The following is a 14,038-nucleotide window of genomic DNA, read 5'->3' as shown; positions in this document are numbered from 1 at the left end:
TTCCTCAAAACACCTGCCATTTTTGAAATTTTTTTTTTGTTGTGGGGAAGGGGGGGGGGGGGGAAGCCTCGTGTTCATTTCAAGGTATTTGGAAATAGTGAAGCTTTTGCTGGGAAAGATGTTACTTTCCAGTTAGAGGTGAGAATGGAAGTGTTTGTGGTGAGCAGTCCCAGTAGCCTGCACCTTTAACAGCTGTTAAGGTGACATGCAGACTTGTAAAGCAGCACAACAAAACTTTTTAGCTTCAGCTCCCCGCAGTGCTTTGTGGGCATATGCGTGTGTGATGCAAGGATGGTGCAGAAACAAAGCTACACACAGTGGGTGTCACAGAAAGAGCTGGTAGAAAGGTTTTCTGCTCTTCCTGTTGGGTTTTTCCTCCAATCAGCTGATAGCTCATGTGCTGATGCTTGCCGCTGATTCCCTTGCAGATAAAATGTCTATGTCGCACATTTGAATTGAACTTATTTTCTCTTTTTTGGGATTGAGTTAAAAACCAAGTTTTTCCACTTGGTTTTCATTCATTTGAACAATTGAGAGAGCGAGAGAACAGACGTTACGGTTAACAGGAGCAACTCTGTAGTGAAATGAAAGAGTATTTGCTCCCTTACAGATTTGTTTTCACAGTTACGGGTAACAGATTTGCAAGCAGATTTTGTGATCAGACAAAGATAACATGAGTAAACGCAAAATGCAGTTGACTGTTGTTTCACTTATTGAAGAAATAAAAAAAGTGAAATATGTTGCTCCTTACATCACTAAAGAGGAACTATGTAAGGTCTCCAAGCATCTCAACTGGTTTTCAAACATCTCAGTCAAGTTCTGTATGTGTCCTTGGAGTCATTTTGGTGCGTCAGACATTTCTGGTAAGGATCACCACTGTCCTAAAGTCTTAGAAATAGCCAGGTAAAGCTTTTTGGACTTATGTGTGAATTACTTTTTATCTCAATTGTTCTTGAATTTCTTTAGATCAGGGGCATAGTGTGTTGCTTTTTTTTAAAGCTTATAGCCTACCTCATGTTGTTCGACTTTTCTGCTTCATTAGTGTTGTTAAGAAAAAAGAAGGATAAACCAACCAACTATTATGCAATTCATTAAAAAAAACATATTAAGAGGTGAGCTTCATATATGAATCCTGAATACTTCAACAGCGCAGAGAAATTAACCTTTAGTTAAAGTCTTTCATCAATATATTCAAGGTGATACAAATGCAAAGATTTGATCAATGCTAGAACTGTTGCCTAAGGATGTGCAGTGACTTATAGGTCACTGTACATCCTTGAAACTTGAAATACATTTTCTGTAATTCTTTTATCTTAGATTGAAGAATTTAGATAAAAACACCAAACTAGAGACAGCGATATACTTATCTAAAAAAAAGTTAAAATCTTGTATTCATCTTCAAGAAATGTTGATGTTTAACAATCATCCACCCCCTTTTATTAGCTTCTATAAAATAATTGTAACTAAAGTTGCACATCTCTAAAGCAATTATGAAAAAAATAATGATATTGGAGACCAGGACGAGGAGGAGCCAAGTTTAAACTGAGGAGGTTGAAACTCCAAAGCTCACTGTTACAGAACTGCAGCAAAGCATGCCTTCTTAGGGTCACCAGATCTCCATAACAACCGTCTATTTTAAGGCTTTTGTGCACATCTTTACCAGGGTTATCAATAATTGTGGAGGGTGCTTTGAATTGCTCTTAGTAAAAATTGATTAGCACATATAATAGGCCCAGCTCCCATTGGAGGGGTAAATTGCGAAACACCTCACATCTTTCGAAAGGTCACGAGACGAAGAACAGATTTTTGAGTTTTATATTAAATTAGTTTATTTTCCAGCTGCCTAATAACTCATTCGACATACGACAGAAAGTCATGTGTTGAAGTCATGAGATGTTCTTTGCAGAACAAAGTTGTTTTGTTATCAGCAGTAAAGCAGTTTTTTTTTTTTTCCAGGCATTATTAGCAACCATATGCAACGTTTTTCGTAACCAATCTCTTGATTATTCACTTATTTGAGTTCTTAAAAAGAATTGTGTTTAAGGAAGAAGAAAGTTACAAAAGCTACCAAGGAGTGTATAAATGGAAGTTAAGATTTCGGAAATAAGCTGCTGAGAAACAAAAGTGAAAGAGACGTGCGAAAGGCACAGTCTCATATCGCCGGGGAGGGCGAACTTCCCTTTTTGTCTGGTTGTTGTGTTATAGTAAAGAAGCTCTGTGTAGGTCTCTTTGTGTGAATCAGGCATGCACAGATACACAAAAGATGCACACATTGTCAAGCAGAACCACTGACACCACAAACACCTACAAATATACTCATGCACACACAAACATGACAAATGTACACCACAAACTTCCCGCATACTCATTTCTCTTTGCCTTTTACTGACAGTGACTGAGCCACTTTTGAGAAAGCTGAGTGGGTGTGTTGACTGGAAACAAGTGGCATTGACCCAACACAACAGATTTAAACCTAAGGATAACCGAAGAACACGTTTAAGCCTCGTTCAGAGTGAAAGCAGGCGTCCGGCAGAGATTATCAGGAGCTTGCTGCTATGGTTTAAGATGGAAAAACGAGCAACAAATTTGAGGAAGTTGTTGCTCCTCAGGAAGTTTTGTCATCCGCGTTGGAATTTTAGTCAAATCTCCATGAATACAGTTTTGGAGATTCTTCATTTTTAAGTCTGTGCTCTTTTAACATTTTTATGTGCAAATCAGAGAATCGCTCTCTAGTTTGGACACGGTTGCCAATCTGGCCTGGTCTCAGTCCCACTTCATGCAACCAGTCAAGTGCTTCACTAGTTGCATCAAGTGTACTTCAGATTTAACACCTTAAATGTGTGGTAATTCGTTGCTTGCTAAAAATACAGCTTTACTGCATGTCACCAGATTTCTGGGAGGCAAGTGGCCAAGAATCCTCAGTTGACTGGAAAAGACTTGATAGCAGCTTTCATGTTGCATAGCAAGGCTCATATTTAGTACTGCAGACCAATAACATGACAGTGATCTCAAGAATGCCTCCAGGCACTTACTTTTGACTTCTGAAGAAGTCTTTGACTAAAGAGAAGAAGTTGCGCTAGACTTTGTCATGTCCATCATTGTTACTGACGTGAAAAAAACCCCCCAGTCATAATCTATTTTTACCCGTCAATTTTTAAAATGATAATGACATGTCATCACACATGAAGCAGATGAATATATATGTTTTTCTCCACAGTAACAAAAACTGTGACCCTAGTATAAACAGTAAAATCAAACGATTGCACTTAAATTTTAAACGATTCACCTGTTGCAGCCTGAAATTTAAGTCTCAAACTTTCCTCCTGGTCTGCATGGACCTGAATTGCACACCCGCTAGTGTGCAATCAAATGTTTCTGAATCTTGATGTTGATCTAGAGCAAAGTTGGTCCTGGAGGCCCGGCATCCTGCATGGTGGTAGTAACAACCTTTTCAGCATGACCATGTTCTCCTTAGGTCTCTAACGAGCCATCATTTGATCCAGGTGCGTTAAACCAGGGAGAGAACTAAAACATGCAGGATGCCGGCCCTCCAGGACCGACTTTGGACACCCCTGATCTAGAGGATGAATCCGCAGTCTGCTGTCTCACCAGAGACTGGAATTACAAGCACCACTTTGGCTGAAATTTTGAAATCAGAGAACATTTCTCCAATTGAAGCGATCAAACTCTCTGAATAGGGGCTTCCTGGTCCTGCAAGCTTTCGCTTCAGCTGGAGGAAATTCTGCAGCAGGGGTTCAGCTGCAACAGACACACTTCAAATAGCTCCCAAATAATTCAGGCCAGAGATATTTTTTTTTCTTTGACTGATTTAGTTACCTCTACGATGTACTATTGAAAATGTCTGCTGATATGCACCAAGTGGTCAGGCGTGAGAGTTGTAATCTCCTCTTCATCAACTCCTTTGTGGTTCAGGTATTATTTGAGATGTTTAGATGCTAATGCTCTAAAAAAACTAATACCTTGTTGCCAAGGTTATTCATCATGATAACTATCCAAAAGTAAAAATTGAAAGTGATAGGGAAGCAGAGGGAATAGTTGCCTAAAGATGCAACACCTCAGTCCAAAAAAATAATAATAAACAAAAGTTTACAAATGAAACAAATCAGAACTAAAGTAACAGGGATACTCCGACATGTTGCCACCATGAGTGGCACAGTTTGTGTGAAGCGTCTTTACCATACTTCGTACTGCGTGATGGATATACTGAATCAGTGTCTGCTGATTTGTGACTCTTTGACAATATTTTCACATTTCTTAGCCAAACTAAGGTTTCAAAGATATTTTAAAAAGTTTGAGATTGAACATTAGTGAATTTTTACTCCACCTCCTGAACTTTCTTTTCTTAATTTTCGGTCTATAAGCATCTCTTTCTTTGTAAATAATTAGTAACACACTCCTGAGTTGCGAATCTTGTGGTGGCATTTATCAATATGGATAAGAACAAACTCACATATTTTCTTGTTTTTTTGTATTTTTTGCTGTATTTTGACATTTTCCCCAGGTTAAAGAGTGAGGAAATGCTTAATTTGTTTAAAACAACAAAGTTTAATGTTCTGTGACAGTTACTCTAAAGATAAAGTTTAACTGAGCGTGGGAGCAGCCGGGCTTGAAATAAGAGAAATAAGCTCATGCACTACAAACCTGTACTTTTCTGAATATATCCTGTGGATTTGAATGGTGAAACTCAAAAAGTCCAATTATTATTATTTTCCTCTCAGCACCGGGGGAACAGGAACAGCATTCATCAACACCAAGCAATGTGTTGATGATGTTTACTGCTGCTTGCCCTTTTCGTGCTGCATCTTGAAGTCATAGGTACATGTAATTAGAAGCTATTCAAAAACTGGGTTACAGTGAAATCCATGACTTCGTCCATAGATTGCACTCCACAGGTGGTGCCTCTTGTGCATCCCTCCAGAATTATATTGGTTGGTAGACAACGTTTCATCCGGACAACAATAGATCACAGTATGGAAATTGTAGCTGCAGTTTCAGAATGTGGAGCGCAGTGGACTGGATCAGTAGGTCCTTAATAGCCTCAGCACATCTAAATGCATTTAGGCCAAAAGGCCATTCAGTCCCATTCACGTCATCAGAAAGATTTTTTATAAGTTTTATAATCTTGACATATTGTAAAGCTAACTGTGTAGACTTACAGTGTATCATTTTAAAGCCTTACTCAGTGCTGTCTAAGTTATGTGTTGTGGTCAAAAACATGACTGCAAAGCATTGGAAATTTCTGTTTGTTTCAGAAAACAAATTGGTTGTATTAATCTACAGAGATACCACTCTTTATTGCAAAAGTGTCAGAGAAAGTAGAAATCCAACATCGGTTGCTTATTGTGCCGACTTCTTCAGGAGTCATTCACAGTTATCTCTGCAAATTGTCAAACACAATTAGACGGTGTTTAGACAATCTGCTTTGTTTGACCCCAGCTTTGAGCTTTGTCATTGACTGTGCTAATTAGCTGATTCCTTTGCAGCTTCAGGGTGTTGATGATGGCAGTGTGGATCCAGGCCCAGCAGCTTCAGGGAGATGCTCTTCACCAGATGCAGTCACTGTACGGCCAGCACTTCCCCATTGAAGTGCGCCATTATCTATCCCAGTGGATAGAAAGCCAGCTCTGGTGAGTTTTGTTTCCATTCAAGGCTGCAGGAGTCTCGGTGCATGCACATGAATTTCACTTTTTTTTTTTTTTTTTTTTTACGTGCATGTATGTGTGTTTCTAGGGATGCTATAGACCTGGAGAACCCACAGGAGGAGTTCAAGGCTAAACGCCTCTTGGACAGTCTGATACAAGAGCTGCAAAACAAGGCTGAGCACCAGGTTGGAGAAGATGGCTTCCTTCTTAAAATCAAACTGGGTCACTACGCTAACCAACTCAAGGTAATTTCAGTTTTTATTTTCGTTTGTCTATTGAGTCACGCCTATTGTTTTTATACTTTAAAAGAACCCGGAGTTTTTATATATTTTGGTGTCAAATATCATCTGGGTTTTCTGGAGGTCTTGTCAAAGGTTGTCATTTGGTTTTTTATGTTGCACTACTTGACACTTTTGCTTCTGTTTGTTTAGTCAGTTACCCCTGACATGCAAACCATTTAGGCATAAAAAAAAAGACTCTTAAACTCAATTAATGATGATTTGTGTCTACACATTAACATGCAACTTACTAAAGGAGAGGTTTTAAGTTGGATTTTATTGTGACTCATAAAATAGTGTTGTGGCATCAACACGATTCTGCAAGAAGTGTGAGCTGAAAACATGACATCAAATAATCATCAGCTGGAGGATAATGTGCCTTACATGTTTTCTGTGAGGTCTTTGCTAAAATGTCTCCCTATTTTTATTTTTTAAAATGTGTCTTTCAGTTCTGAGCATCTTCTTTTGACATTTTTAGACTTGTACATTCTTCTTCTTCTTCCTCTGCTGGTTCTCTTTCTCAAAGAAAAGATATGGCTAAACATTACTTTTAAAAGTTCGAGGAAAGTTCCTTGACGCAAGTTTAAAAAGCACAAAAACACAGACTGGATAGAACTTTTGTGCAGATGTGTACATGATAATAGATGTCGATATTAGCCATGGAAGCTCAGTGAGGTTTCCTAACGACAAATAAACTGCACTAATATAGTTATACTTTCTACAGAGACAGTTAACAAAAGCCTTAGACGCTGAAGACCACCGATTCTGCCTTGTTGTACCGTAATGGATCAGACAACAAATTTGTCACACTTCCAGCATAACTTTCATCCTCATCATTATCATCTTGACGTTCATCAGTACAAGTCAGCCTATACAGGTCTTATAATTCAAAAATAGGAAAGATGGGCAAAGTTTTAGGTTCCTAGTTGTTTATTTTATTTAGCTGGATGGATAGATGTCTTTTTCTAAACGCTTTTTAACTGTAATTATAACTGTAATTATAACTTAGATGTGTAATTATAACTTATATATATATATATATATATATACATACATACATATAATATTTACTATTATTATTTCCGTTTTAAAATTGTTTAGGTAATGGAAATATATGTGACCTCCTTTGAGTAAATAGAAAAAATAGCATCAAGGTGCCAGGGTTATGTTTTCGGCAAAATATTAGAGTTGCTTACAATGAAACAGGATAGATGTTTAGAAGGCACAAGTGTTCAGCTCAGTTTCCTTCCTTGTAGTGGTTCTTAGAAAGAGCACACAACACGGCGAGTGTTTTGAGAACAGGTTGTATCCGCATGGAGGAAAACAAGAGAGCAGCCCAAGTCAGCTACGGTAACCAACCAACACTGCTATTTACGATCAAACTCCCTGCTCACAGAAATATTCCTGTGACTAGCTTCCTCCTTTAGCCTGAAGCCTGGCATGGAAATACAGATGGAATAACTTATTAACCCTGACGCTGGGCTCATGTTTAATACAGTAGATTTTAATCTGTTTACTTTTAGATGTTTATTTTAAGTTTAAAAAAAAAAAAAAGCAATTTCACAAATTATTCATCAGCATGAAAGTATCACGGCATCCTCTTATCTTTATGGAAAGTTGTGATTTCCGTCGCTGAGGTGTGCTAATTGATTTTAGCATGTCTCCAGCATTCACTCCAGATCTTAACAGGCTTCTCTGATGTACTAAATTGGTCTTAACATGGTTCATGCTCTCCTTTTCTTTCAGAGCACGTATGACCGCTGTCCTCTGGAGCTGGTTCGGTGTATCAAACATATCCTCTACACAGAGCAGAGGCTCATCAGAGAGGCTACAAATGTAAGTTTGATGCAGATGGCATTTGCCGTGTGTCGCCCGCACACTCACGCACACGCACGCAAACACACCTCCATCCGACGATAACGACAAATCCTAGACCAAGTCCAGCATTACTGAGTGAAGCCTAAATTACATGATGGTCCAGAAATTGGGTAGTTGGATATCTGCTCTCATTTTTCCGCTGTTTGTCCACCAAATGTCAGCCCGTTTATTACAGTGTTGTAAAAGTGATTCATTAGCACATTAGCGTCTGTTCAGTTTTACGGCTGACTCTTCCCTTTTAAATTTCTCCACTTTAATGCCATACGAAGTGCTGCCTTTTTTTCAGTATACACAATGGCCCTGAGTTCTAAAACCCTGAAACCAGCAGTGCGTGAAACATCTGACTCCCACTAAGTCCTGCTCTGAATTGATTTTCAGTCACAACATGTTTTTTTCTATTTGCGAAATTGACTTTGACCGAATTAATTTCATGCTGTTTAGCCTGAACCTTCATGGCACCATGATGCACTCACAGTCTGCCAGCAAGCGCACATGCATTTTTATTTTTTTTTTTTTCCATCTCAGTTTTCTGTGTTTCCACAGTATTTGCTTTTAGTCGCCATGTGGGGAGTTTGTCGTCAAATACACTAACAGCAACATAGAGCAGTCAGCATCCCACCCTGAGGCCTCTAAAATAACAGCTCACCAGTGGCTACCCATTTGTATTAACAATCCTAATAAACCACCCAGTCTTCCACGTGGACAGCTATTTGTCTTTCTCATTCCTCTGTCTCTACGTTTTCCACGTTTTATTTAGTCAAGCTCTCCAGTGGGTGGGATGATGGACAGCATGTCTCAGAAGTACCAGCAGATCAACCAAGCCTTTGAGGAGCTTCGCCTGCTCACACAAGACACTGAGAATGACCTGCGCAAGCTCCAGCACAACCAGGAGTACTTTATCATCCAGTACCAAGAAAGCCTTCGCATCCAGGGTGAGACCGGAGGGCACGCACGTCAATCTTGTTGTTGCTCTAAATTGATTATTTGACTTACAGACATTTGCAATGAGCAGCCACAGGTTGGGTAATTAGTAAAGGAATCTATAAAGGTGAAACATGTTTAGGCGCCACGGTGTGTGGCTTTTGTAAACATTTGGTTAAGTGAATTGCGTCCTGTTTTGGTGCCTTTGGATTACCAAAATTGGCTCCGTTTGCTAAATGCCAGGATGCATTTGTTCAAAATCAGCAGCAGTGTGCATGCACAGAGATTCCAATGCATTTAAACAAGATGGAAAACCCCAGATGACGATGTCACGTTTTGGTAAGCAACTGTCACACTAGTGGCCTTCATTTCAAAATAACCAGACAGGAAATGGGAAAAGAGAGAGAAAGGAGGTAGACATGTAGCAAAGGTCCTGAGCTCTTCAATGGAAACTGCCAACTGCTTCAGCAAAGACTAATGGCCTCCGTATGTGGGGCACCTGATCTGCTGCTGCACCAAGTCCAGCTAAAGCAAGTCCTGGACCAACATGGCTTGAAAGGCCGCTCAGAAGCCATTCCTCTAGAAGCCGCTTACGCATTCAGTTTGCAAATGCCCTTTAACTTTCAGTCACGTTTCCTGTTGTCTGATAAAAGTGAAGTTTGTTACCAGTAATAACCGTTTTTATTGTACATCTGATGATGTTTGCTGCCTGAGAATAGTGCCACAACTGTGAAGGACTGTTGGGCACTTCGATAATCAGATAAAATAATCAGCAAATAATTGAATTAAATAGAATGTATGTATGTAAGCAAAAAATATATATCATTAACTTAACCTTTTTGGAAATAGATCTACTTTCCGTAATCCTAAATTTGATAAAGATTGGAAACATTAAGGTTTTTTTAATCCCAGACAGTGAGGGGGGTAAAAAAAAAAAAAAGAAAAAGTTTTCATAACATATTTCATAACGGCTTTTTTTTTTTTTTTTAAAAAGGCCACCCACAAATGGAAGTTTTTAAAGTCTGTACTACCCTAAAGGGATTTCTTTTGAGTTAACTATTATGGCCCAGAGGGTAAAACATATTCAGTATTTGCACAAGTTAAAGACTTTCTACCTCCTCTGTTTTGGTCAGTCTTTAACTTGTCCACACCCTCTGTAGCTCAGCTGTCCAGCCTTGCCACTCTGCCCCCTTCTGACCGGCAGCTACGTGAGCCTGCCCTTCTCAGCAAGAGAGCTACTGTGGAGGCATGGCTGACAAGAGAAGCCAACACACTACAGAAATACCGCCTGGTGAGAAACCTCAGTAGAAACACTTCATATTGTTTGTTTTGGTTACACATTTGTAAAGCATCTGATTTTGATTTTTTATTTTCATTTTTTTGCTCGCAGTCCATCACTGTGAGCACTAAAATCGTATTGTGATAGTTTGCGCTTGTTTTGACCGTTTTCTGTGCAGGACCTGGCAGAGAAGCACCAGAAAACACTGCAGCTGTTGCGAAAGCAGCAGACAATCATTCTGGATGACGAGTTGATCCAGTGGAAGAGACGGCAACAGCTGGCAGGCAATGGGGGCCCGCCGGAGGGGGGCTTGGACATCCTTCAGTCCTGGTGGGTTTTTTTTTTCCATCTCCTGTTGAGAACACAGCCACTAGAACTCCTCACACAGCATGAAATTATGGGTTTATTAGGCTCCAGCGGACTTCTTGTGGGTTTATCTGAAGCTTTTAATAACAGAAATACACAAGGATATAAAGTGCACATACACACATTGCTATTTCCTACTCACTGCCTTTGGGAGCTTTGTTGTTCTTATTGTTTACTTACTCTTTATTTTATGCTGAAAAAGGCTTTTTATATACTCTAAGCTCATTTTATTAAGCAGCATTTAAGCACATCTTTCTGTTGTGATTTAAAAAAATATTAATAGACGTATTTCTAATGTGTGGATTTTTTTTTTGTGTGGACGTTTTTTATGTCAGGTGTGAGAAGCTCGCTGAGACTATTTGGCAAAACAGGCAGCAGATTCGGAGGGCAGAGCACCTTAGGCAACAGCTGCCCATTCCTGGACCTATCGAAGAGCTGCTCAATGAACTCAACAGCACTATCACGGATATCATCTCAGCTTTGGTCACCAGGTGTGTGCGCTTTTGAACTTCCTCTAAGTATTTGCACCCATACACGTTTCTTCTGTGATTGCTTTTCTGTCATTTTTTTAGCATGCTGACAACAAACAAAGATAATATGAGTAAATACAGTAGGGAGATTTTAATTATTTCAATTATGAAGTGGGCCCATCTCATGTAGTTGTTCTTCTCTGAAACTAATAGCCAGTTGTTTCACCCTTGGCGGCCATCAAGTGTTTGCCTTTATATTGTCGTGTTGGAATTTTGGCCCAAACTTTTTTACAGATTTTTTTTTTTTTTACCCACATTTGAAGTATTATTTTTTTACCTATTCTGAGATGGAATTGCATAAACTCTATTTTTAAGGTCACACACTGAAATAGTGTGACATTTTTTTTCTCAGCAGAATTAAATTATGCTAAGTTGTTCAGGCTGCAGATCTCTACCATCAATATGTTTCTCTCTGGTCTTTTGGTCAGTTCACAATTAGTTTGTGGAATCATAGAAAAGTCTTGGGGATCATTTAGGGATTTTTTTTTTTTTTCGCAAATGTGAGAAAAGTCCTTGTGGTTTCCTTTTGGTCAGCAGAGGATTTGGCCTTAGAGTTTTTATTTGGAAGCCAATGTTTCCCCAGTTTAGTTTTTCTTAATGTCTTATCCTAAACAACTTAGCTGACCTTAGCTGATTATACTGCTTTAGATGTTGTTCTGGGGTCTTTTATGAGCTCCTGGATAAGTCGTCAGTGAGCTCTGGAAACCAGTCCTTGGACGGCCACTCCAAGGAATATTCACCACTGTCCTATGCTTTTTTCCATTTTGTGGAAAATTACAGTCACCGTTGTCTGCTAGAGCCAAGGAAATAATCTTTTCCCTCTTTCCACACGTTTTTCGTCTGTTGTTGAATTTATTTAGCTTGGATATTTGCCTTTTTTATGTCTCTTTTTATTTAGCCTACTTCACGTAATCAATTCTGTTTAATTGATTTCCTGACTCTGCCAGGTTGTGGTTTCCAAAAGTTAAATCCAGCTTTGAAATGTTTCAGCGAAGGAGGTTATTATATTTTCACTTACGGCCAGGTCGGTTTGGACTGGAAGTCATCATTTAAAAACTTATTTTTCTACTAACACAGGTCTGCTTCTTTGTCTGACATAAAAAAAAAATCCCTGGTTTAATGACCTGACATATTTAAGTGTGACAAAAATAGCAAAAAACAGAAGTAATCTGTCATAAGGAAAACAACTTTTCACAGCACTGTAACTGTTTTTTCTTATCATTATACATCGTACCCGAACAGTGTTGCTACAGTCTGAAAGAGTCATCACTGGTCCATTAGAGTAGCTTGAGATAGAGAATGGAAGATGAACCCACCTAAAGAGGTCTACTGAGACATAAGGCAGACATTGTGAAAGAAAGGGGACATGCAACTTGTTTCAGTCCATTATTGTAGTCCCCAAAGGCCCATCTGCCAGGATGCTTTTCGCCTTTCAGCATATCTGAGCAGGAGAACGCTAAAGTTTTTGACAGCACCCTCTCACACTGCCTCATAAGATAGTCCCCACAGGTACTGATAACACACAGAGAAGTCGTGTCATTGTCACAGCAATTTATAACAGGCCACAGACAAGCCTGTGACCAAACAGTAATGCATTGTTTCTTGGGCAACGTCCTCTTTAGAGTCTCCTAAAGTCTTCTGAGGTTTCACACTGTCAGAAGGAGAGAACTGTGTTCCCAACGCCGCTCACCTTCAGCTGCACATCGGAAGTCTTTGAGTCTCATAACAGCATCATAATTTTACTCACGCTCCCTCTGGGCCTGCAGGATTATGCTGTTGGTTGTATCGTATTCTGTCTGCCTTTTTGCTTTACATGTTTGTGTGTTACTACATAAATGAATAATGTTGACGGAAATATTTCAAGAGAATATTTCAACCGAAGCGGTATTTTTAGCGTGACCTACCTTTAATTCTCATTGTTGTGCGCAAGGTCATTTAAAGGCTTGAACCTGCTTAAAGGAAGCTACAATTGTGTTTTATTATTAAATCAGAGATGTTAAGATTCGCCTGCATGACTGAATCAAAGGAGGAGGATTTTTAAAAAACTTATTTAAATAAAATTTGTAAGGAATGAAGATATGCTGGTGGCCATGGATAAACTTTATTATTAGAATTACATTGATAATTGAAATTGGGTTTAAAATGAATAATTACAGCTGCTGTGGAAGACATTTTTTTAAAGAAGCAGTGTTACGTAAAATTGACTTATTTGAGCTTTACTTCATATTATTCCATTATTCCGTCATCAAAACATACCTGGAATGTTGCTTTGATTCATTCATGCATGTTTGAAGAATCCTTTAATCTGCTGCGACATCCATTCGAGGAGCTTAAATACTTGGGGGAACCGAGCGCAGCCTTTTCCTCGGCAGTTTCCAATTAGAGTTTTTGCCTCACAGAAAAACTCTCCACTCAGCTCCTTCAAACTAGTCAGCAGCAATTAGCAAACACTTGGTGGAGCTGCGCATCAGCATTATATGAGCTACTTCTCAGTGCAAAGCTGGTAAAAACGTTGCTTAAAGCTTATTGGAGAAGCATTGTGGGGATGAAGGTAACATAGTTACTTGATTGTGCTATAAAGTGGCACTATATGTCTGAAAAATACATAATACTATAAGAAATAAGAAAAATAACAAGATTAAACATTCATAGTTTTTGAACATCCAACTAAGTAGAAATATGTTCTAAACTCTATAAAATTTCACTTTAACATGGTGTTAACTGTATTACAGGTGACCACATAAATACACACCGGTTAGTTCTGCTTTTACCTCCTTGTGTGACCTTCCATTCTGTGTTTACAGCACCTTCATCATTGAGAAACAGCCACCCCAGGTTCTGAAGACCCAAACCAAGTTTGCTGCCACAGTACGCCTCCTAGTGGGAGGGAAATTGAACGTGCACATGAACCCTCCACAGGTCAAAGCAACCATAATTAGCGAGCAGCAAGCCAAGGCATTGCTGAAAAATGAAAACACAAGGAAGTAAGTTTACAGAGCTCCCTTTCTCTGTCAATGCAAATTTAAAAACATTTAAAAAAAAAAAAAAAAAAAAAAAAAAAAAAAAATTGCGGGGGGTTTTTTGGGAATTAAAAAAAAAAAAAAAAACAGACCAAATGGGGGG

The 14,038-nt window shown here is 39.0% G+C and overlaps 1 protein-coding gene across 2 annotated transcripts in view; it reads left to right on the top strand.

The window, feature by feature from the left end:
• LOC106963655 (signal transducer and activator of transcription 5B-like) overlaps positions 1-14,038 on the top strand; it is a 68,049-nt gene that overhangs the window by 39,633 nt on the left and 14,378 nt on the right. For both annotated transcript variants that reach the window (XM_015058682.1, XM_015058683.1), the window contains exons 2-9: positions 5,505-5,648; positions 5,752-5,908; positions 7,688-7,777; positions 8,577-8,751; positions 9,901-10,031; positions 10,198-10,349; positions 10,721-10,876; positions 13,720-13,899. In XM_015058682.1, coding sequence (XP_014914168.1) covers positions 5,518-5,648; positions 5,752-5,908; positions 7,688-7,777; positions 8,577-8,751; positions 9,901-10,031; positions 10,198-10,349; positions 10,721-10,876; positions 13,720-13,899 — 1,172 coding nt within the window. In that variant the 5' untranslated portion in view covers positions 5,505-5,517. The remainder of the gene's footprint in view (positions 1-5,504; positions 5,649-5,751; positions 5,909-7,687; positions 7,778-8,576; positions 8,752-9,900; positions 10,032-10,197; positions 10,350-10,720; positions 10,877-13,719; positions 13,900-14,038) is intronic.

This window comes from Poecilia latipinna, unplaced genomic scaffold (assembly GCF_001443285.1).
Source record: "Poecilia latipinna isolate Pla-1442-1.1 unplaced genomic scaffold, P_latipinna-1.0 Scaffold1564, whole genome shotgun sequence".
Classification (NCBI taxonomy): Eukaryota; Metazoa; Chordata; class Actinopteri; order Cyprinodontiformes; family Poeciliidae; genus Poecilia; species Poecilia latipinna.
Note: the sequence above shows the minus strand (reverse complement) of the source record. Positions and strands in the feature narration are given on the sequence as shown.